At 44.5% G+C, this 22494-nt stretch overlaps 1 protein-coding gene across 1 annotated transcript in view; it reads right to left on the reverse strand.

Annotated features, from left to right (window-relative positions):
* Positions 1-22494, reverse strand: part of LOC103282138 (NFX1-type zinc finger-containing protein 1) — a 48652-nt gene that overhangs the window by 10627 nt on the left and 15531 nt on the right. The window contains exons 4-14 of the mRNA XM_062979322.1: positions 20717-21103; positions 19050-19206; positions 18828-18953; positions 13465-13613; positions 12154-12288; positions 7608-7698; positions 5803-5959; positions 4121-4240; positions 2255-2409; positions 1123-1268; positions 371-502 (exon numbers count right to left, since the gene is read on the reverse strand). Coding sequence (XP_062835392.1) covers positions 371-502; positions 1123-1268; positions 2255-2409; positions 4121-4240; positions 5803-5959; positions 7608-7698; positions 12154-12288; positions 13465-13613; positions 18828-18953; positions 19050-19206; positions 20717-21103 — 1755 coding nt within the window. The remainder of the gene's footprint in view (positions 1-370; positions 503-1122; positions 1269-2254; positions 2410-4120; positions 4241-5802; positions 5960-7607; positions 7699-12153; positions 12289-13464; positions 13614-18827; positions 18954-19049; positions 19207-20716; positions 21104-22494) is intronic.

A 22494-nucleotide genomic window follows, 5' to 3' on the forward strand; every position in this document is an offset into this window, starting at 1 on the left:
GTATCTGTTGTCTGTCCTGTCTGTATAATAGCATTGAATGTTTGTGGTATATGTGTTCTGTGATCTGCCCTGAGTCCCCTTCAGGATGAGACGAGAACACGGAGTACTGTAATTGATTAAATTGCATGAAAAGGGATTCTGCCTAAACGTTAGGAATAACTTGCTGGCGGTAAGAGTTGTTCAGAAATGGAATATGCTGCTGTCTGGGAGTATTTAAATTGTCAGGGCTGCATTGAGTGTGCTTTTCTGGCCTGGCAGAATGTGGTTGGACTGGATGGCCCTTGGGGTCTCTTCCAACTCTAGGATACTGTGAATCTCATTTCCCCAAGGTTGGAGACAAGGACACCATTGCCTTGCATCATTCCTCGACTTGGTGCCAAGGATGAACGGCAAGCTGGCTTCCTCTCTGTGTGGTGCCCACATCTGGGCTACTGCTTGCCCACTTCCCTCCTTTCTGGTGGTATTTCTTCTCCAAGGTGTAGTCAGCCGGCTTTGGCCGCAGCTGGAAAAGGCCAAAGGAAACCTTCATGAAAGGGCTGGGCAGACTGGGAGAAAGAGTTAGGGATTCCTCTTCTTCAGAAAAGGAAGGGGAGCAGGAAAGTGTTCATGAATCTGAGGGTGAGTTGGAATCTGAGGAGGAGACTTTGCAAGTACCCTCATTTCAGGAGAGGCAAAAGAAAACAAAGCAGAGATGTTGTTCAGCTACAATAGCTGCCAGAAATGCAGCCTAGTCATTGGGAACTGCCCTAGCAGCTGTGAGAGGACTCAGGGCTGTAAAGCAGAAGGAGGTGCAGCCAGCTCTTGCTGATAACAAACTGACTTTAATGCCTTCGTTCCCCATATGCCTGCTTCGAGTCTGCATCTGGATTTATTGCTGTTTCTTTGTCTGAAGTAAGACTGCTATTTGATTTGGGAGTTTATCAGAGACTGTCCTTGCCCTAAGACTTCCTTGCTTCTTTTTGCATTATTCCACTGAGTGTGCTGTACTTTATGTTTTGCTGAAGTAAAGCAGTTTTCATTTACTTACCATAGTGTTTTAAGGCTATTCTTGAAAGACAAAAAAGGACAGGAAGCCCCCGAGGAGCTGAGGAGGGCTACTTCCGAGGAGCAGCGCATACTTACCTGCTGGTGGTCTCCGATGAGGATGAGGTGCTGGCAGGAAGGGGTCAGGGAGGTGAGGACGTGGGCCTCCAGGATCTCGGCCGCCTCTTCCACCATCACGATCTGGGGACGGATGCTCTGCAGCAGTTTCCTATACTTGGCAGCTCCTGGAAGGAAGAGGGGAGAGACCGGGTCGTGGCAGGTGGAGGCCGGTGCAGAAGTGGATAATACTTTGTTCCCAGAGCACATACAACTAAGTTGCAGAGTTTTTTCCCCTTCTTGCATGCCAGAAATTACACTGAAATACATAATTCATCTTCTTCCTTCCTTCCTTCCTTCCTTCCTTCCTTCCTTCCTTCCTTCCTTCCTTCCTCCCTCCCTCCTCTCTTTTAGGCAGCATCCCAAAGGGACAAACTGAGTATGCTCAAAAACTTCCCAGCTCTCACGTTAATACAGAGCAAGGCTTGTATCATCATCATCATCATTGTTATTATTATTATTATTGACACAAAGACAGAGTATGAAACAGCAAACAAGATGTGAGTTTTTGATATGAAATCCAGCATATACAAGTCAAACACTTCAGCAGAGGCTGGATGGCCATCTGTTGAGAGAGCTTGGGTTGTATCTTCCTGCCTGGCAGAAGGGGGTTGGACTGGATTGTTAGTGTGTTTGTTGTTATTAGTGTGAAATGTTAAATAAATAGTTGCTGTTTGGATTGTGTCCATGTGTTCCGGCAATCTTTCCAGCAGCACAGGAGTTAATTACATGCCAGCCCTCATTGATTGCCTGCAGGGCCAATGGGTCAAGACTTCTGTTTCAACTGGTGGATGGAACATTCATCATGAACTGTGGAATGTTGGGAGGTGCCTGCTAGCACTGATAACAGACTCGGCTTACTGAGAGGACGTGCCATACTTTGCCCTTGCCGAGGGAACATGAGTCCTGACAGTGATGGTGTTTAGTGTTGTATATAGTCTGTAAATAAACGTATAACCGCTGGGATCAGCAGACAATTTACGACTGAGGTGTCGTTTGTTGGTGCCACTTTCGCCAATGCTTAAGTGAGAAGAAGGTGAGACCTGACTCAAGGCGACAATTTTTTCCCTGACACTGGATGACTTTTGGGGGGCTCTTCTAACTCTTGTGTCACCTGTGGTGGTCATCCCAATGACCCGGCTGCCCTTGAGGATCCTCAGGTCTTCCTGGAAGGTCAGCTCTTGCAGCTCGGCCGCTACCTCCTCATACGTGGCCAGCATCTCCACCAACCTGGTCTTCATCTCGCTTTCATAGGCTGCCACCCATCTCCTGGGAAAAGAAAAGAAAGAAGAGAGGGGAGCATCAGCAGAGCAGGCCAGGGCTATTTACCTCCATCCAAGGGGGAATGTGTCCCTCAAAGCCCACCAGTTGATGGGGAAGTAATGGGGCACGGGGTCATGAGCAGCGGTATGGTGGGTCTGGTTCAAGCTGCCATTGAGGGCTTGGTTGATCTGACTCCTGTTTGGAAGAGGTCAACTTGACCTTCACTTCCAATTCATGTTTTCTGAGGCTGCAGAGATTATGGAGGAAGGCGGGCTGATAGGAGCAGAAGAGGAGATTCGTTTGCAAGAGACTGCTCTTCGGGAACAGTCAGCTGTCATGTCCCAGGGCTCTCTCCCAGTAACAAGGGAAGAGTTTAATCAACAAACTAAGGATTGGCCAAGACCTGATTTATATATTGTCGAAGGCTTTCATGGGCAAGATCACAGGGTTGTTGTATGTCTTTCAGGCTGTGTGGCCATGTTCTAGAAGTATTCTCTCCTGACTTTTCGCCCACATCTATGGCAGGCATCCTCAGAGGTTGTGATGCATGGACAAACTAGGCAAGGAAAGGAAAAAATATATATCTGTGGAGAGTCCAGGGTGTGACAAGAGTTCTTTGTCAGTTGGAAGCCAGCGTAAATGTTGCAGTTAATCACCCTAATTTGCATTGAATTGCTACGGGTGATTAATTACAACATTCACGCTGGCCTCCGACTGACAAGAGTTCTTCCCTCACCCTGGACTTCCCACAGATACATAAACCTCCCTTGCTTAGTTTCTCCATACCGGACAATCTCTGAGGGTGCCTGCCACAGATGTGGGCAAAACGTCAGGAGAGAATACTTCTGGACCATGGCCAGGCAGCCTGGAAAACATACAACAACCCTAAGACCTGTTTTACTCAGGTAAAGAACTAAAACATGAAGTCATTCCAAGGTCTGGCCACAGAACAGAAATAGAGCACACGGGTGAGGGAATCCCACGTTCCAAAGGTACCGAATGCAGTCAGGATTCCAGAATCAAGACAGATAAGCTGAAGTCCAAAGGCACCAACTGGTGTTCAAGTCCAAGAGGTCAAGCCAGGAAGTCAATGCCAATGTTCAACTCTGAGGCATCCAGGAATTAGAAGATACAAAGCAGGGTTTGAAGATACAGCAGAGTTCATGACAGAACCACAAGAGCAAGGTCTGGGAATTGAGATCCACCCCAGGGCTCACAGCCGGGATACAGGTCCCATAGTTGGATGATTGGACGGTTACTGTTCCGCAAAGAGCAAGCTCATGAGAGCCACGTTTAAAGATCTGAAAAGATGCCCATTCTGGAGGAGGGAAAAAGCTTGCATCCTGCTGCTTTGGAGGCTCAGGCATCACAGGTAAAGGTAAAGGTTTTCCCCGACATTAAGTCTAGTCGGGTCTGACTCTGGGGGTTGGTGCTCATCTCCATTTCTAAGCCAAAGAGCCCAGTGTTGTCCATAGACACCTCCAAGGTTGTGTGGCCACTGCCATGACTGCATGGAGTGCTGGAGCAGCACCTATTCATCTACTCACATATTTGCATGTTTTCGAACTGCTAGGTTGGCAGAAGCTGGGGCTGACAGCAGGAGCTCACCCCGCTCCCCGGATTTGAACCTCCAACCTTTCGGTCAGCAAGTTCAGCAGCTCAGCGGTTTAACATGCTGCACCACTGGGGACTCTTCAGGCAACATAGAAGAATGTACCGGTAGAGGCGCCAGCGGTCACTGGGCTGGACGTTCCTGGTGTCCTTGATCTCTGCGACCTCCTCGTTGGCCATGGTGTCCCCGTCCGCCAAACACGCCAGCAGCCATTTCTTATGGGCACTGAGAGAGGAAGAAGAGGAGAAAGAAGATGATGTTGTGATGCAGCCATGTTTATTTATTCATTTATTCCATATATATTTTTATTGCAAAGATGTGAGGAATGGGGAAGGGAACAAGAGAAGAAATAGAACAGCGGTATTTTAACCTGTTACATGTTCGTCTTCATCCATTGTTATCTCATACACAAAAGGTTTCTATTATTATCATTATCATTATCATTGAGTCTCCTTATGGAAAGAAAAAGTGGGATACAAATAAACATAATAAACATAATAATAATAATAATAATTCCCATATAATTTGCATTAAAAAGATATGGAAAAGGGTCCAAGAGTGGATATAGAAGAGGGACATTTTAACCTCTTGCATCTTCGTCTTCTTCCATTGTCATCTCATACAAAGAGGATATTATTATTATTATTTTATTGTATGACACAGCAAACAAGATAAATATGCTGGATTTCGTATCACAAAATCACAAGTCGAACACTTCCCAAGTGTCTAGGACTGTGTGATGTATTATTATTATTATTATTATTATTATTATTATTATTGTTATTGTTATTGTTATTGTTATTGTTGTTGTTGTTGTTGTTGTTGTTTTATTATGACACAGCAAACAAGATAGATATGCTGGATTTCGTATCACAAAACCACAAGTCGAACACTTCCCAAGTGTCTAGGACTGTGTGATGTATTTTCGGATGATGCTGCAGATCCCAGGTGGGTAGCCTTTTGCAGTTGGCAGATTGTAATTTTGTCAATGTCTATTGTTTCCAAATGCCGGCTAAGATCTTTTGGCATGGCACCCAATGCGCCGATCACATTATTATTATTATTATTATTATTATTATTATTATTATTATTATTATTATTATTATTATTATTATTATTTCCCATAAAATTTGGATGGCAAAGATATGGGAATGGGCCCAAGAGTGAATATAGCACAGGGGCATTTTTAACCTCTTGCATCTTCATCTCCTACCATTGTTATCTCATACACAAAAGGTATTATTTCCCATATAATTTGTATTGGCAAGATATTGTTAAGGTATGGTGTAGTGTAATTGTGAAATTTCACTTATGGTTTAAAGCAAACTGTTTGTGTGTGCCTGTAATGCCGCAAGTAATCCAGCATTCCAGTAGTGGAAGAGTTAATTGCATAGAGTAGAGATTTATTGCTAGAGGGAAATAGTGAGTAGTTTCTAACAGAAACATTCATCATTGCTCTGGAATGTGGGAGGTGACTGAAGACCTGCTTCCCTCACTGCCATCGATTGTGTTGGATGCTCAAAGGCTACGCTACGACAAGGTTATGTAAATAGTTTATATTACCTTAATAAAGATAAGTACCGCTGGTGTCAGCCGACAGCTGAGAAACGTGTGTTGATTTCCCTGCAACTTATTATTATTATTATTATTATTATTATTATTATTATTATTATTATTTCCCATATAATGTGGAAAAGGGTCCAAGTGTGGATACAGAACAGGGGCATTTTTAATAAGATACATCTTTCTATGATTCACGCAGTTTGTGAAGTTTTGGCCATAATTACCTTTCCTCTTCAGGCACAATGTAGGCAAACTTCTCCTTGGCGCTCGTTGAAGCCCCCCACCTTTCCTCCTCTCCCTCGTCATAATTGTCATCCAGGAACCGCTCATCCCTGTGAGGCTGGAAAAGCCCTGCGCTGTTGTTCCGGGAGGAGGGTCCGGCTGTGGGAAAGTGGGGACATCATTATTTCTTACCCGCCTCTTCTCGAGGCGCATGACAACAGACTAAAAACCATGATCTGCCTTTGAAACAACCTCAAGCAGCAGAAAAGACCCCGATCGGGTCATCTCAAGACCGGACTGCAGCCAGGAGAAGTTTGGCAGGTGGATTTTGCTGAGCTGCCCAAAAGCAAAAGGTACAAGTATGTACTTGTCTTCATAGATTGTTACAGTGGATGGCCAGCAGCTTTTGCCTGTGCCAGCGAGACAACCAAGGAAGTCACCAAGACCCTGCTTAACCAGATCACCCCCAGGTTTGGGTTGCCTGCCTGTGTCTTCTCAGACAACGGGTCCGATTTCATCAGCCAAGCCCGCCAACAAGTCTCCCAAGCCCTCCAGATCTGGTGGGACCTCCATACCAGCTGGCACCCTGAGTCCAGTGGCAAGGTGGAACGGATGAACCAGACCTTAAAGCAGGGGTCCCCAAACTAAGGCCCGGGGGCCAGATGCGGCCCTCCAAAGTCATTGACCTGGCCCCTGTCCTAAACTTTATCCTTAGGGTTGACCTAAGTCTACCTCGTCTTTGGAGGTCACTTTGCTTACCTATGGCCTTATGAGATCATCTAGATGGCTTTTGGAGGTCACTTTCCTTACCTATGGTCCTTTGAGACCATCTAGATGGTCTTTGAGGATCCCTTTCCTTATTTATGGTCTTATGAGACCATCTAGATGGCTTTTGGAGGTCACTTTCCTTACCTATGGTCCTTTGAGACCATCTAGATGGTTTTTGAGGATCCCTTTACTTATTTATGGTTTTATGAGACCATCTAGATGGCTTTTGGAGGTCACTTTCCTTACCTATGGTCCTTTGAGACCATCTAGATGGTCTTTGAGGATCCCTTTCCTTATCTATGGTCTTATGAGGACATTTAGATGGCTTTTGGAGGTCACCTTCCTTACCTATGGTCCTTTGAGACCATCTAGATGGTCTTTGAGGATCCCTATCTTTATTTATGGTTTTATGACACCATCTAGATGGTCTTTGGAGGTCTCTTTGCTTACCTATGGTCTTATGAGATCGTCTAGATCAGGGGTCCCCAAACTAAGGTCCTCCAAGGTCATTGACCTGGCCTCTGTCCTAAACTTTAGACTTAGGGTTGACCTAAGTCTGAAATGACTTGAAGGCACACAACAACAACAATCCTAATTTGGGACTATTTCATCCTAGTCCGGCCCCCCAACAGTCTGAAGGACAGTGAATCGGTCCTCCGCTTAAAAAGTTTGAGGACCCCTGACTTAAAGAGATAGTTAGCCAAGCTAGCTGAGTACCGCAAGGTTAACAGGATCACAAAGAGAAGGTTAACACCCTTGTGGAGTTTGTTTTGCGATCTCTGACCTGTTCAGAAGATTTCTTTTCACTTTCCGTTCCTGTGAGAAATGGATTGTGCAAAATTTGGCTGGTTGTGTAAACAAGGATTGGAGACAAAGCTTTAGTGGAGGCTCCTTTTCCCCATGGAAATAACTCTTCTCTTTAAACATTTGCTTGTGCCTGCCATAGAAGGAGGCCAATCTGGAGACCCTGGCCATGGATGGGGAGGCAGAGAGAGAGAGAGAGAAAGAGAGAGAGCCCAAGAGATCGGCTGCTTCTTACCTGCGGCTTTCCTGCTGCTCTCCTGCCTCCTTGGGGGCTGCTCCCTGTTCGCTTTTGGGGGGAAGACCTTCAGCCAACGCATCATCGAACCCTGGAATGAGTAGGTTTAGGGATAAGTGGAGCCAGGGGTGTTGTCGAAGGCTTTCATGGCCGGAATCACAGGGTTGTTGTATGTCTTACATAAGCACATTTACATTGAAGAAGATGAGAATAATGATTTGATCAGAGTTGGACAGTCTTATCTTAAATTTGAGCTTTATGTCAATATTCAAAAAACATTTAACCTGCTGATGCCTCAATTAATGTAATTTCATTGGTATCTTATTTCTATTTCTGAAATTTACCACCCTTGGCTTATACTGGAGTCAATGTTTTCCCAGGTTTTTTTGTGGTAAAATTAGGTGCCTCGGCTTATATTCGGGTCGGCTTATACTCGAGTATATACGGTATACATAAACCTTCCTTGCTGAGTTTCTCCATACCTCACAACCTCTGAGGATGCCTGCCATAGATGTGGGCGAAACTGGTAATGTGGGATTTGTGTATTGAGAGTGTTTAAATGAAATTTGTGTCTTTCCTGTATAATAATCTATATATATAAAAGGATAAAGTTGCGGGCGCAGTGACTATAACAACAAAACTAAACATCCCAGAAATACGAAACTTGGCAACACAATGCAAAAGCCTTGCCTCCCGGTTACAACAACACAACCACACCACAAAACCACAATCCGGACCCACAACACTCACAACAACACATCATGACTATAACAACACAACTAAACGCCCTAGAAATACAAAACTTGGCAACACAACGCAAAAGCCTTGCCTCCCGGTTGTAACAACACAACCACACCACAAAACCACAACCCGGACCCACAACACTCACAACAACACATCATGACTATAACAACACAACTAAACGCCCTGGAAATACAAAACTTGGCAACACAACGCAAAAGCCTTGCCTCCCGGTTGTAACAACACAATCACACCACAAAACCACATTCGACCCACAAAACTCACAACAATGCATTGTGACTATAACAACACAACTAAACACCCCAGAAATACGAAACTTGGCACACAACTAAATGCCCCAGAAATACAAAACTTGACAACACAATGCAAAAGCTTTGCCTCCTGGTTGTAACAACACAACCACACCACAAAACCACAATCCGGATGCACAAAACTCACAACAAAGCATCGTGACTATAACAACACAATTAAATGCCCCAGAAATACAAAATTTGGCACACAACTAAATGCCCCAGAAATACAAAACTTGACAACACAACGCAAAAGCCTTTCCTCCCGGTTGTAACAACACAACCACACCACAAAACCACAATCCGGACCCACAAAATTCACAACAACGCATCTTGACTATAACAACACAACTAAACGCCCCAGAAATACAAAATTTGACAAAACAACGCAAAAGCCTTGCCTCCCGGTTGTAACAACACAATCACACCACAAAACCACAATCCGGACCCACAAAACTCACAACAACGCATCGTGACTATAACAACACAACTAAACGCCCCAGATATACAAAATTTGACAACACAATGCAAAAGCCTTGCCTCCCAGTTGTAAGAACACAACCACACCACAAAACCACAATCTGGACCCAGAAAACTCACAACAAAGCATCGTGACTATAACAACACAACTAAACGCCCCAGAAATATGAAACTTGGCAACACAACACAAAAGCCTTCCCTCCCAGTTGTAACAACACAACCACACCACAAAACCACAATCTGGACCCAAAAAACTCACAACAACGCATTGTGACTATAACAACACAACTAAACTGAATGGCCATCTGTCTGAGAAGTTTGGGTGGGTTCTTCCTCCATGACAAAAAGAAAGGGGTTGGACTGGATGCAAACTACAAATTCCAGCACCTCATGGCATGGAGTCCATGCATTTCAATTAGAGGCCTCTTCCTTCTCCCTTTCCCCGCCATCCAACCCACTGACCCAGTTCCATGGCTCCGCAGGCAGGAAAGGCTGGGACGGATAGAATGAAGGAAGGAGAGAGGGAAGAGAAGCAAAGGAACGCCAAGTATAAGAGCCCTCCCTCTCTGCCCAGAAGGCCAAGAGCAAAAGGGAGAGAAAGACCATTGATCCGGTTATATTTACCCTCCTTTCTGACCAGTGTGTTCTTATCAGAGAGCTCAGGATCGGAGCAGAAAAATGGGAACAGCATAGGAATAAAGGAAACAAGGAGAGCACCCACTCTATCTATCCATCCACTCATCTATCCATCCACTCAGCCACTAATAATAAACACCTACACAGGCAAGAATCAGCCATGCACTGAGTCTACAAGGCCATTCAGTGCTCATCCACCTTCCCAATCCCTACATTCACACTTGGCCTCCAAAAAAAAAATTACAATAATAACAATGACAACAACAACAATAACAATCTACACCATCACAGGCAAGAAGCAGCCAGGCACTGAGGTTGAGAGTCCAGTCAGTGTTACACTGGGCCTCCAAAAAACAATACAGTACCATCTAACTTATCCAGCCTTCATGACCACTACAACAACAACAATAATAAACACCTACACAGGCAAAACAAAAAAAAAACTATTGTACCACAATAAGATGTAAACCGCACTCAGCAGAATCAGACATCACGATTAACAACAAACAAAAGACAACAGGGATCTCAAGCAATTATCAATCAACACAAAAATTGAAGAGGGTAACAGACTTCAAATACTACTACTAATGTGAGTATAAAGAAGGGTGGAGGTCACAGCATAAATACAACCTAATGTAGACTGACCAACACCACCAGACTAAGCCACAGCAACGCGTGGCCGGGCACAGCTAGTAATAATAATAATAATAAAACTTTATTTATACCCCGCCACCATCTCCCCAACGGGGACTCAGGGCAGCTTACATGGGGCCATGCCCAGGACAATACAATATAACAAAATATAAAAACAACATATCATAATACAATTAAACAATACAATAGACAATAATGTACAGTACAGCACAAAATCAAGAAAAAAAAACAATATAACAAGGGCGGGACGCATGAACACTAAGTTAAAACTCGGGGTGAGAAAGAGATAAGAATAAAAACCATGGGGAACAGGGACATAAGATAGTAGAATAGTCTAGTGGATAGATGTTGGGGGGAGTAACAAATGAAGTGAATGAGAGTTACTCTCCGAAAGCACACCGGAAGAGCCATGTTTTTAAATCTTTCCTAAAGGCTAAAAGGGTGGGGGCTTGCCTGATTTCAATGGGCAGTGAGTTCCACAGTCGGGGGGCCACAGCAGAGAAGGCCCTCTCCCTTGTTCCCACAAGGCGGGTCTGGGATATCGGCAGTGGCGACAGGAGGGCCTCCCCTGATGATCGGAGAGATCGGGCAGGTTTATGGTAGGAGATACGGTCACGAAGGTAGGCGGGTCCCAAACCGTTTAGGGCTTTATAAATGATGGTCTGCACCTTGAATTGGGATCGGAAAATGAACGGCAGCCAGTGGAGCTCCTTAAACAGGGGAGTGGATCTCTCCCTGTAACTCGCCCCTGTTATTAATCTGGCCGCCGAGCGTTGGACCAATTGTAATTTCCGGGCCGTCTTCAAGGGAAGCCCCACGTAGAGCGCATTACAGTAGTCCAGTCTAGAGGTAACTAAGGTGTGCACCACCGTGGTCAAGTCAGACTTCACGAGGTATGGTCGCAGTTGGCGCACAAGTTTGAGTTGTGCGAAGGCCCTCCCGGCCACCGCCGACACCTGCGCCTCAAGCGTCAACGCTGAGTCCAGGAGGACCCCCAAACTGCGGACCTGTGATTTCAGGGGGAGTGCAACCCCATCCAGCACAGGTTGCCACCCAATACCCTGATCCGACGCGCGACTGACCAGGAGGGCCTCTGTCTTGTCAGGATTGATCCTCAGCTTGTTCCTCCTCATCCAGTCCGCCACAGCGGCCAAGCACTGGTTCAGCATCCGAGGAGCTTCCTTGGAGTTAGATGGGAACAAGTAGTGGATTTGTGTGTCATCTGCGTAGAGATGGCAACACCCTCCAAAACTCCTGATTGCATCATCCAGAGTGTAACACAGTCTGGAAAGAGTTAATTCCTAAAAAGCTGTAATGTCCTTGATGTGTGGCTGGAACCAGGGAGTGTCCAGACACAAGTGTGTGTGCATTGCTGATTGCATCAGTTCTGTTCTGTTCTGAGTCGAGTGCTGTCTGCTGAGAAGTCAAATCCTGTGTCCATTCTCTGCAAGCTTGTTTGTCTTGATTATTACTGAAGTCAGTAAAACTTTGTATATAGTTTTAGCATCGTCTCTGATGTCTCTTTGTTCTGCGTTCCACTGACTCCATCCAACTACTGCTGCGCTGCAAATTACTCTGACAGAAACGTCAGGAGGGAATGCTTCTGGAACATGGCCAGACAGCCCGAAAGACATACAACAACCCAGAAAGTAATGTGTTGCAACAACAAGGCTCAGGTGAATGCCTTCCTCCCTCCTCCTCCTCCTCCTCCTCCTCCTCCTCACCTGGGGGATCCGGAGGCGGTCCTTGCGGATCTGGGGCTCCAGCTCCCCCTCGGTCAGCACCCCTCTCCTCAGAAGCTGCAGGACCTCGGTGCAGAAATTGATGTCTTCCTTTTGCCACCGCAGGGACCCCAGCATCTGCATTGGGGAGGGATTTGAGACTAGAACGGGGATTTGTGTCACAGCAACATGCAAGGATTGAAGCTTTAACCCACTGGTTCTCCGCCTTCCTACTGCCGCGACCCCTTAATGCAGCTCCTCATGTTGTGGTGACCCTCAACCATCACATTATTTCCGTTGCTACTCCATCACTGTCGTTTTGCTCCTGTTACAAATCATCACATCAATATCTGAGATACAGGATGGATTTGCATTCTCTGGACCAATACCCGACACACCCAAATTTGAACACTGGTGGGGTTGGATTGATTTTGTCACTTGGGAGTTGTAGTTGCTGGGATTTATAGTCCAAGAGGCACAGATGTCTATAACAAATCCCAAAAAGCAAAACAAGTAGTCAACTGTTATACCCAATAGTGTTATATAGTATACTAGCTGTGCCCGGCCACGCGTTGCTGTGGCAAAGTGGTGGTGGTATTGGTTAAAAATTGTTGTGGAATTTTTATTTGACGTTATTTATATTTTTTAAATTAATTTTATTGTAAGTTATCTTTTTATTTATTATATTGTATTATTTTTAGTTATTTTCTGTTATTATAGTATTTTATTGTATTTTTAATTTAGTGTTTTTAATTATTTGGAATTATTTTTATTGGGTTGCTAGGAGACCAAGTGGGCAGAGCTTAGCCTTCTAACTGGCAGCAATTGGATAAAAGCAATTATTCCTCTCCCTCTAATTAGGACTTTATTTTTCTTTTCTTTTTGTTGTATGAATGTAGAGGCGTGGATGAGAGGTTGTGCTGTCAATTTTCGAGGTTGTGGGATGTTTAGTTTTGTTGTTCTGTCCGGTGCCGTGATTCCATCACTCTTTTATATATATATAGATAAGACGATTTAATCTAGAAATGAATAGCTAAACAAGAATATAGAATGGTACAATATCTAATAGTGCAGTTTTTTTTAACAGAGATTATACATATAGTCAGAGTTTTTGTCTTCACTCATATAGGTAGTATTTAAGTCCCATTAGTATTTTTATATATTTTATATATTCCTAGTTCAAGCTGTCAGAGTTATATCTTCACTCTTCTGTATTGTCTTATAGTTGGTAAACAATGGAAAGGAAAGTGTTGAAGAAAAATATTATATAATATTATATTATATAACCCCCCCCCCCCCCCGGCGTGGTCTCACCTGTCCAAAGCGTTGCCGCTCGCAGGTGGGGCGCAGGATGGGGGGCTGCCTTTGTCGCAGGTTCCTCAAGGCGCAGGCGTTGTTGACTCTTTGGCTCTTGCTCCGGCCCCCGATGCGCACCACCCCCTCCGGCAGGAAGTCCAGGACCCCTGCCAAGGAAAGAAAACAGCCGGTTCTTGTTTCAGGGCTGAGTAGCTGCCTGGAGAAGATGGCTGTCTACTCAGAGAGGCCTTGCTTTTTCTGAGGCCTTGTTTTGCTGCTGAAGCACATTTATGGACTGAGAAAGGACTGCTGATTTCTGTAAGCCATCAGAGAGACTTGTAAATATCATCGCTCCCTTGATCTCTTGATGTTAGCAAAGTTCCTATATTTTGTTCTTTGTTCTACAAAGCTGAGTGGTGCGTCATGATTCTGCAGGGTGACTCTGGGCTGACGGGCACATGTAAGAGCTTCCATTGATCATCTTCAATCTGCAATATTATAGGGTATAGACAAGTATCAAAGTGAGCAGGGATGGAAGGCCACGTTGGTGGGTGTAATGAAGTGTGAATTTTTAGTTTACAGATGTCATGTTTAATTGTGTTTTAAAAGGGTCAATATTTCAGGTATTGCATCTCTGCACTCAAGAGTTGGTTGCCATGGAGAAGTGCCGTTTTGGTGGAGAAGTGTAGGTTTAAAAAAGAAACAATCTGTGCTCTGACGAAGCACAGGGAAGACTGATCCTTGTTGAAGGAATCAGGGAGGCTCAGTTTTTTATTTTTGAGTCAGTTTAAGATAAGTTTGGTGACTTATTTTAAGGTAGTCTGTGTCTTGATAAGGAACAGATAATCTGTGATTGTAATTCACAGGGTGACTGCAGTTTAAAAGCAGTAGAGAAAGAAGTGACATTTTAGGAAGTTTGAATCACCTCATTCTGTTATTGCAACTGTTAATCAAAGTGCCTCTAAGAAGAAAAGTTATTATAACAACTAAGCTCTATGCCTGAATAAACTTGTTGTTGTTCTTCAAACATCTGAGCCTCTGTCACATATATTACCATCAAGAGTAAATAAGAAGAGAAAGAAAAACAAAATTTAAAAGGTCTCCTCTCTGAGAAGTTGGTGGCTACATCTTTCCAACATCTGGTGGCAGCATTATAAAGACTTTAACAATTGGTGGCAGTGTTTAATTAAACATCTTACACTGGTGGCAGCGGTTATAATATAATATATATTTAATTAATAAAACTCCTTCTCCACAGTGGGCTCACAAGTTAAGGGATGGAGGGACTGTATTGTCTACTGTGTTTGTTACTGGCTCTGTATGTTGCATCCTCAGTTTGTAAATGTATATCACTGTTTTTCCTCTTTGTTTAAACAATTATTAAAAAAACACACACACACACACATATATATAGAATTGGCCACATTTACAGATGGGACAAAGTTGGAAGGCTTGAGTAGATCCACAGACTCGATGGGCTTTGCATAAGCCCTGGTTCACAACCCAACAGTTAGGGTGTTGTGTGGTTTCCGGGCTTTATGGCCGTGTTTTAGAAGCATTTTCTCCTGACGTTTCACCTGCATCTGTGGCTGGCATCTTCAAAGGATCTGATGGTGGCCAAGCAAGTGGAGTATATATATTTGTGGAAGGTCCAAGGTGGGAGAAAGAACCAATGCCTGTTAAACAAGGGCAAAGGGTGCCGACAGCAAGCTTGGTTTGCAAGTATTGAGTGGGATCCACCCCTTATCGTGTGAGTAAGTATGAAGATGGTATATGTCAAGGGATGGTTGATATAGTGAAATGTTTAACTCATTGTTTCAATGTAAGTGTGTGTGTTTGCTTCGATAAGCAATCCAGTACAGAAGTAGTTAATCGCATAGAGCAATGATTTACTGCCTAGAGGGTAAAGGAATGTGACTTCCGCTATGCGGTCTTATTTGTTTGTGCTACTAAGCAGATGATGAGTTGCCGAACGGAGGGGAGAATTGAGACAGCGGGAGAATTGAGACAGCCGGCCGTAAGTGTCTCAATATATCCACCTCATATCAATCAAGTGTCACCCAGCACTTGACAGTATAGTCAATTACTAAGGGCATCTGCCTAGAAGTAGCCTGGCCTTTGTTCCTTTTCGATTGTTGACTACCTAGAGACCTCCCTTGTCTGGGTGGTGTATTGGGCCAGGCTGTGGCGCAGCTGGTTAGTAGCCAGCTACAATAAATCACTACTGTCATGGGGTCAAAGCCCGGGTCAGATTGAGCTCCCGGCCTTTAATAGCCAAGCTCGCTGTTGACCTAAGCAGCTCAAAAGACAGTTGCATCTGTCGAGTAGAAAACTCAGGTAATTTAACTAATTTACGATACTATAAAACTGCCAGCAGCATGCAGAAAGGAATGAGGAAGTACTCCATCAAGGACTCAATGTCACAAGTGGATGATGAAGCGGCAGCTCCTGCTGTGGCCGGAACCGAGCATATCCTCATGAAACCAGAAGCTGGAAAATGTTAAATTGCCTCTGTGTCTATCTATATGGCATTGAATGTTTGTCATGTATATATGCATTGTGATCCGTCCTTTCTCCCACCCTGGACATTATTCAACAGGTGTATATTTTAATTACTCTGATTTTATCTGCTTGGATTTTAATGTATTGTCCATTATATTATTTTGTGTACTATCTTTTTTCGATAGAGTTACGAGTTGGGTCGATACAGGGAATGCCGTGGATGTAGCATATCTAGATTTCAGTAAGGCCTTCGACAAAGTCCCCCACGACCTTCTGGCAAACAAACTAGTAAAATGTGGGCTAGACAAAACTACGGTTAGGTGGATCTGTAATTGGCTAAGCGAACGAACCCAAAGGGTGATTCTCACCAATGCGTCGTCTTCATCATGGAAAGAAGTGACAAGTGGAGTGCCGCAGGGCTCCGTCCTGGGCCCGGTTCTGTTCAACATCTTTATTAACGACTTAGACGAAGGGTTAGAAGGCACGATCATCAAGTTTGCAGACGGGACCAAACTCGGAGGGATAGCTAACACTCCAGAAGACAGGAGCAGAATTCAAAACGATCTTGACAGACTAGAGAGATGGGCCGAAACTCACAAAATGAAGTTCAACAGGGACAAATGCAAGATACTTCACTTCGGCAGAAAAAATGGAAATCAAAGATACAGAATGGGGGACGCCTGGCTTGACAGCAGTGTGTGCGAAAAAGATCTTGGAGTCCTCGTGGACAACAAGTTAAACATGAGCCTACAATGTGATGCGGCAGCTAAAAAAGCCAATGGGATTCTGGCCTGCATCAATAGGGGAATAGCGTCTAGATCCAGGGAAGTTATGCTACCCCTCTATTCTGCCTTGGTCAGACCACACCTGGAATACTGTGTCCAATTTTGGGCACCACAGTTGAAGGGAGATGTTGACAAGCTGGAAAGCGTCCAGAGGAGGGCGACTAAAATGATGAAGGGTCTGGAGAACAAGCCCTATGAGGAGCGGCTTAAAGAGCTGGGCATGTTTAGCCTGCAGAAGAGAAGGCTGAGAGGAGACATGATAGCCATGTACAAATATGTGAGGGGAAGTCATAGGGAGGAGGGAGCAAGCTTATTTTCTGCTGCCCTGCAGACTAGGACGCAAGGGAACAAGGGCTTCAAACGACAGGAAAGGAAGGAGATTCCACCTGAACATCAGGAAGAACTTCCTCACTGTGAGGGCTGTTCGGCAGTGGAACTCTCTCCCCCGGGCCGTGGTGGAGGCTCCTTCCTTGGAGGCTTTTAAGCAGAGGCTGGATGGCCATCTGTCGGGGGTGCTTTGAATGCGATTTCCTGCTTCTTAGCGGGGGGTTGGACTAGATGGCCCTTGAGGTCTCTTCCAACTCTACTATTCTATGATTCTATGTTGAAATATTTTAAGTTTTGTTAAATATGTTGTGTTGTTGTCCCTGTTGTGAGCCGCCCTGTGTCCCTTTGGGGAGATGGGGCGGGATATGAAAATAAAGTTAATTATTATTAAAGTTTATTTATATATATACCGGATAGCCATCTGTCGGGAGGGCTTGGATTGTGTCTTCTTGCATGACAGAATGGTTTTGGAATAGATGGCCCTTGGGGTCCCATGCAATTGGAGGATTCTATGTTGCTTTGAGCTGAGGTTGGATGGCGATATGACGGGAGTCTCGTATAAAGGAATGTAAAACATAAAGGAGTGTAGTGTTGTTGTTCTAAGCTCCTTTATGCTTTACATTCCTTCATACGCATCTCTGAGACATTAATTTGCATGGGACAATGCTGAATTTATCTAAAGTGTGAACCACAATTTATAGAAGAAATGATCAGTTGTTTTATTGCATTGACCATGCATTCCTAAGACTTTTACCTGCGTGGGACAAGACTGAAATTCAAAGTGTTGAACTCAGTCACTGAACATACTTATCTGTTACTGTGGGAAAACATACAAGCATGAATATAATGTTTGATGTAATGTTGTAAACCGTCTTCATTTGTGCATTCCTCATGCGCCTGTAAGGATTATAATTAGTCTGTTACCATTGTTCTATTCTGTATATTAGCTAGTACAGTAGAGTCTCACTTATCCAAGCTAAACAGGCCGGCAGAAGCTTGGATAAGCGAATATCTTGGATAATAAGGAGGGATTAAGGAAAAGCCTATTAAACATCAAATTAGGTTATGATTTTACAAATTAAGCACCAAAACATCATGTTATACAACAAATTTGACAGAAAAAGTAGTTCAATACGCAGTAATACTATCTAGTAATTACTGTATTTACGAATTTAGCACCAAAATATCATGATACAGTAGAGTCTCACTTATCCAACACTCGCTTATCCAACGTTCTGAATTATCCAACGCATTTTTGTAGTCAATGTTTTCAATACATCATGATATTTTGGTGCTAAATTTGTAAATACAGTAATTACAATATAATATTACTGCGTATTGAACGACTTTCTCTGTCAAATTTGTTGTATAACATAATGTTTTGGTGCTTAATTTGTGAAATCATAACCTAATTTAATGTTTAATAGGCTTTTCCTTAACCTCTCCTTATTATCCAACATATTCGCTTATCCAACATTCTGCCGGCCCGTTTACGTTGGATAAGCGAGACTCTACTGTATATTGAAAACATTGACTACAAAAATGGCTTGGATTATCCAGAAACTTGGATAAGCGAGGCTTGGATAAGTGAGACTCTACTGTAATAGGACAACTTTATCTCTACGTGTATTTATAGATTTCTGTGTACTTTAGTGATATGACGAGAAAGCCTGGATTGTATCTTTTCCACGGCAGAACGGGGTTGGACTGGATGGCCTTTGGGATTCCCTGGGCCTCTGCCAGTGCAAATGGCCCTGCGGAGAATACCTTCCAGGAACTGGTCCAGCGCGTGGTTGGTGTAGCAGACCACCAGACATGGAGTGTCTGCCTTGTTCCAGAGGCTCTCGTTGTCCAGGAGGATCTGCAGGATCTTCAGTCCGATGAAGGTCTTCCCTGGAATTGGAATCCACCATTAGATGAGAAGGGACCCACATATTCGGAAAGGATGCAAGCAGGGAGGGAGGGACCACATTCGAACCTTCTGCTTACCTGTCCCAGGTGGGCCCTGGATCAGCACAAACTCAGAACCGAGGGCTGTCCGGATGGCGTTGACTTGGCTCTCGTCCAGGTGGGGAAAGGTCTCCGGCCTCCAGAGTTGGGGGCAAAGGGGGCTCACGGACGACAGGCCTATCCGCGGAGCCTCCGCCTGTGGCCACAAATGCTTTGTTAGGCTCTTGTCTACTCATTGGTTCTATCAATTTAAATAGCTAAAAACATCTATTATTTCTGACACTGGTCATTCTGGAATGCTGTCCTGAGATCCTGTTTGTGGCCAAAAATGCTGAGGCTCGGTGTTGAACATCAGGGCAGGAAGCACCTGAGTACTTAACCACCACACTCCAGTCCAAGTTAAAACAGCAAAGCAGTTCACTGAAGATTATATTAAAAAGCAGTTCAGCAAAAACTGTAAAAATGTTAAAGTCTAAATGTATAAACAAGGTCCATAAGATTCAAGAGCTGTTTCAAAATCCAAGACAACAGGACATCCAGCATAGGATACAAAAAGGCAGCATAAAATCGATTACAGAAATAATCACTTTAACTTGGAGGCCTGAAACATGAACCTAGAATTCCCTTAACTAAGACTTGACCATGGATGTTGCTTCTCAAACTCCAACATTGACCAGACTGCCGAAAAATCCTTCTGGTCTCTCTAATATAGACATGAAATCATTCCGTCTCCCCTGACAACCTGATTATGGCTTTTTAGCTAACAAGCGCTGTGACCTTTGCAAATTCTTCTGCACAGCTCTGTGTTCACAAAAACCAAGTCTCCTATCTATCACCTCATTAGTCTGTCCACCTGGAATTTCATCCTCTGAGCTCATCTCAGCTTCTGACCTTGCTTCCCTAGCAAAAGGCTTCTCACAACAGCTGGGCCTCTTTTTTGAATGTGGCCTTCACCAACTACTGGAGACAGAGACAGCTCAGTTTCAGGACTTAAAATCTCCTCCTGGCTCACAGGCCTAGAAATCCCATGATCCACGTCCTCAGTGGCAAAAGGCCACTTGACTGGGATCTGCACGCATCATCCGAAAATACATCACACAGTCCTAAACACTTGGGAAGTGTTCAACTTGTGATTTTGTGATACGAAATCCAGCATACAGATCTCGTTTGCTGAGTCATACTATGTCTTTGTATCAATAATAATAATAATAATAATAAATTTCCCTCACTCCCTGTTGTCTCAGACCCGTTCTTAACTGTGAGCAGAGCCGGTCCAATAATGAGGCGAATTAAGCAGTTGCTTCGGGCGCAAAACATACGGGGGCGCAGTCGAGACTGCTTTTTCTGTTGATTTCTTGTAAAACATGATGTTTTGGTGCTTAATTTGTAAAATCTTAATGTAATTTGATGTTTAATAGGCTTTTCCTTAATCCCTCTTTATTATCCAACATTTTCGCTTATCCAACGCTTTTATTTTTCAGTGATTAGTTTGGGGGGGGGGGGGGGCACCAAAATTCTGTTTCCCTACACTTGAAAAATACCTAGGGCCGGCTCTGACTGTGAGTGTTTGTAAGTCATGTTTTTGTAACTTGGGGACTGTTTGTATAAATAAGAGATGTGCCGTGTGCATAGGAATATGTTCATGTCCGGCCCTGCAACAGTTGGAGGGTTGTGAACTGGCCTCTGGGGGTCTCCCATGCGCCTACCTCGGGCCAGTCCGCACTGGCCTCAGGAGATGATGGGAAGCCAACTTTGATGAGAGCATTGGCAGTGGTGCGCTTGTCCTTGGGGGGATGCAGGGCGCTGAGGTCAAAGGTTACCATTCCTGGCCCGTCCCCCTCCTCCTGCAAGTACGCCGGTGGGGAGACCTCCCGTCGGCACTTGACCAGGTACTTCCGGAAGGGCACCGGGTCGGCCTCCATCTCCTGCAGGCCCTGCAACACGTGCCGGTAGGACTCAAAGAAGGCAGGCGACTCGGCCATGGTGAAGGTGGCTCGGCCCAGGAGACGCAGGAGCCTGGCATGACTCTGCTTGATGTCCAGCCACACCGACCCTTCCTGGTGGCGGGACCCGGACACTGTCCCAAAGAGCACCTGTGATGGATTAATTATCATCATTATTACTATTATTTATACCCCGGGAACTTTGGTTGCAAACAACATATGTTTGTCAGAGTATTTGCAGCGCAGCAGTAGTTGGATGGAAGCAGTGGAGCGCAGAACGAAGAGACACTTAGAGACGTTGGTAAAACTATATACAAGTTTTGCTGTATATACAATAATCAACACAAACAGACTTGCAGACGACAGACGAACACAGGACTGTTCTGTTCTCCAACAGAACTCGACTCAAACTCTAGGCAGACAGAACTCAACTGAACTGGGGCCATCAGTAATCACAAACACTTGTGTCTGGATACTCCCTAGTTCCAGCCACACATCAAGGACATCACAGCTACTTGGCAATTAACTCTTTCCACACTATGGTACATTCTGGATGATGCAATCAGTTGCAATAGAAGCAAGGCTCAAATTGCATTTAAACATTATCAATACACAAATCCCACATTAACAATGTTTACAGAGTCAACTACTCTTTTAAGTGAAAGAAGTTAAACAGCCTATCTGTCCTGGAGTTGATGAGGCTCCAACAGGTTTGAGCTGAATGACAGAGGTTATCTAAGCAACCAAGTATTGGGCCGGGCTGTAGCACAGCTGGTAAATCACCAGCAGTAAGAAGATCTATGAACCGAAAGGGAGCCAGTTCAAAGCCTGGGTCGGGGTGAGCATTAAACTGTCAAGCCCAGCTCACTGTTTACCTAAGCAGTTCGAAAACAGCTCAGAGCTGGAAGTAGAGAAATTAGGTACTGCTAAATAGCTGGGGGGGGGGGGGGATATTTTACGACACCATAAAATGCCGGTGATCGAAAGGAGGGAGGAAGTCCTGATGGCTCTTCATCATTTTACAGCCCAGCTGGAAAATCACCAGCAGTAATAAGCTCTACCAATTGAAAGATGGCCAGTTTGAAGCTCGGTTGGGGTGAGCACTCGACCGTCAAGCCCAGCTCACTGTTTACCTAAGCAGTTCGAAAACAGCTTAGAGCTGTAAGTAGAGAAATTAGGTACTGCTAAATAGCAGGGGAGATATTTTACAGCACCATAAACAACAAGACCAGGAATGCAATGACCAAAAGGAAGGAGGAAGTCCTGATGGCTCTTCATCATAGAGATGGAGTAACAGCACCACCTGTGACTGAATCCGAACTCAACCTCCAAGACATTGAAACTGGACTTTGAGACAACATACCTTCTTTCTGTCTGTTCTGTCCTGTCTGTCCAAACGGCATTGAATGTCTGCCGTGTATGTGTACTGTGATCTGCCCTGAGTCCCCTTGGGGGACCTAGGGCGGAATATAAATAAAGTGTTATTGTTATTATTATTAAGTAATGGATGAGCAAACATCACTGCATACGGAGACCCTTTT

The sequence above is a fragment of the Anolis carolinensis genome, chromosome 4, assembly GCF_035594765.1.
Source record: "Anolis carolinensis isolate JA03-04 chromosome 4, rAnoCar3.1.pri, whole genome shotgun sequence".
Lineage (NCBI taxonomy): Eukaryota > Metazoa > Chordata > Lepidosauria > Squamata > Dactyloidae > Anolis > Anolis carolinensis.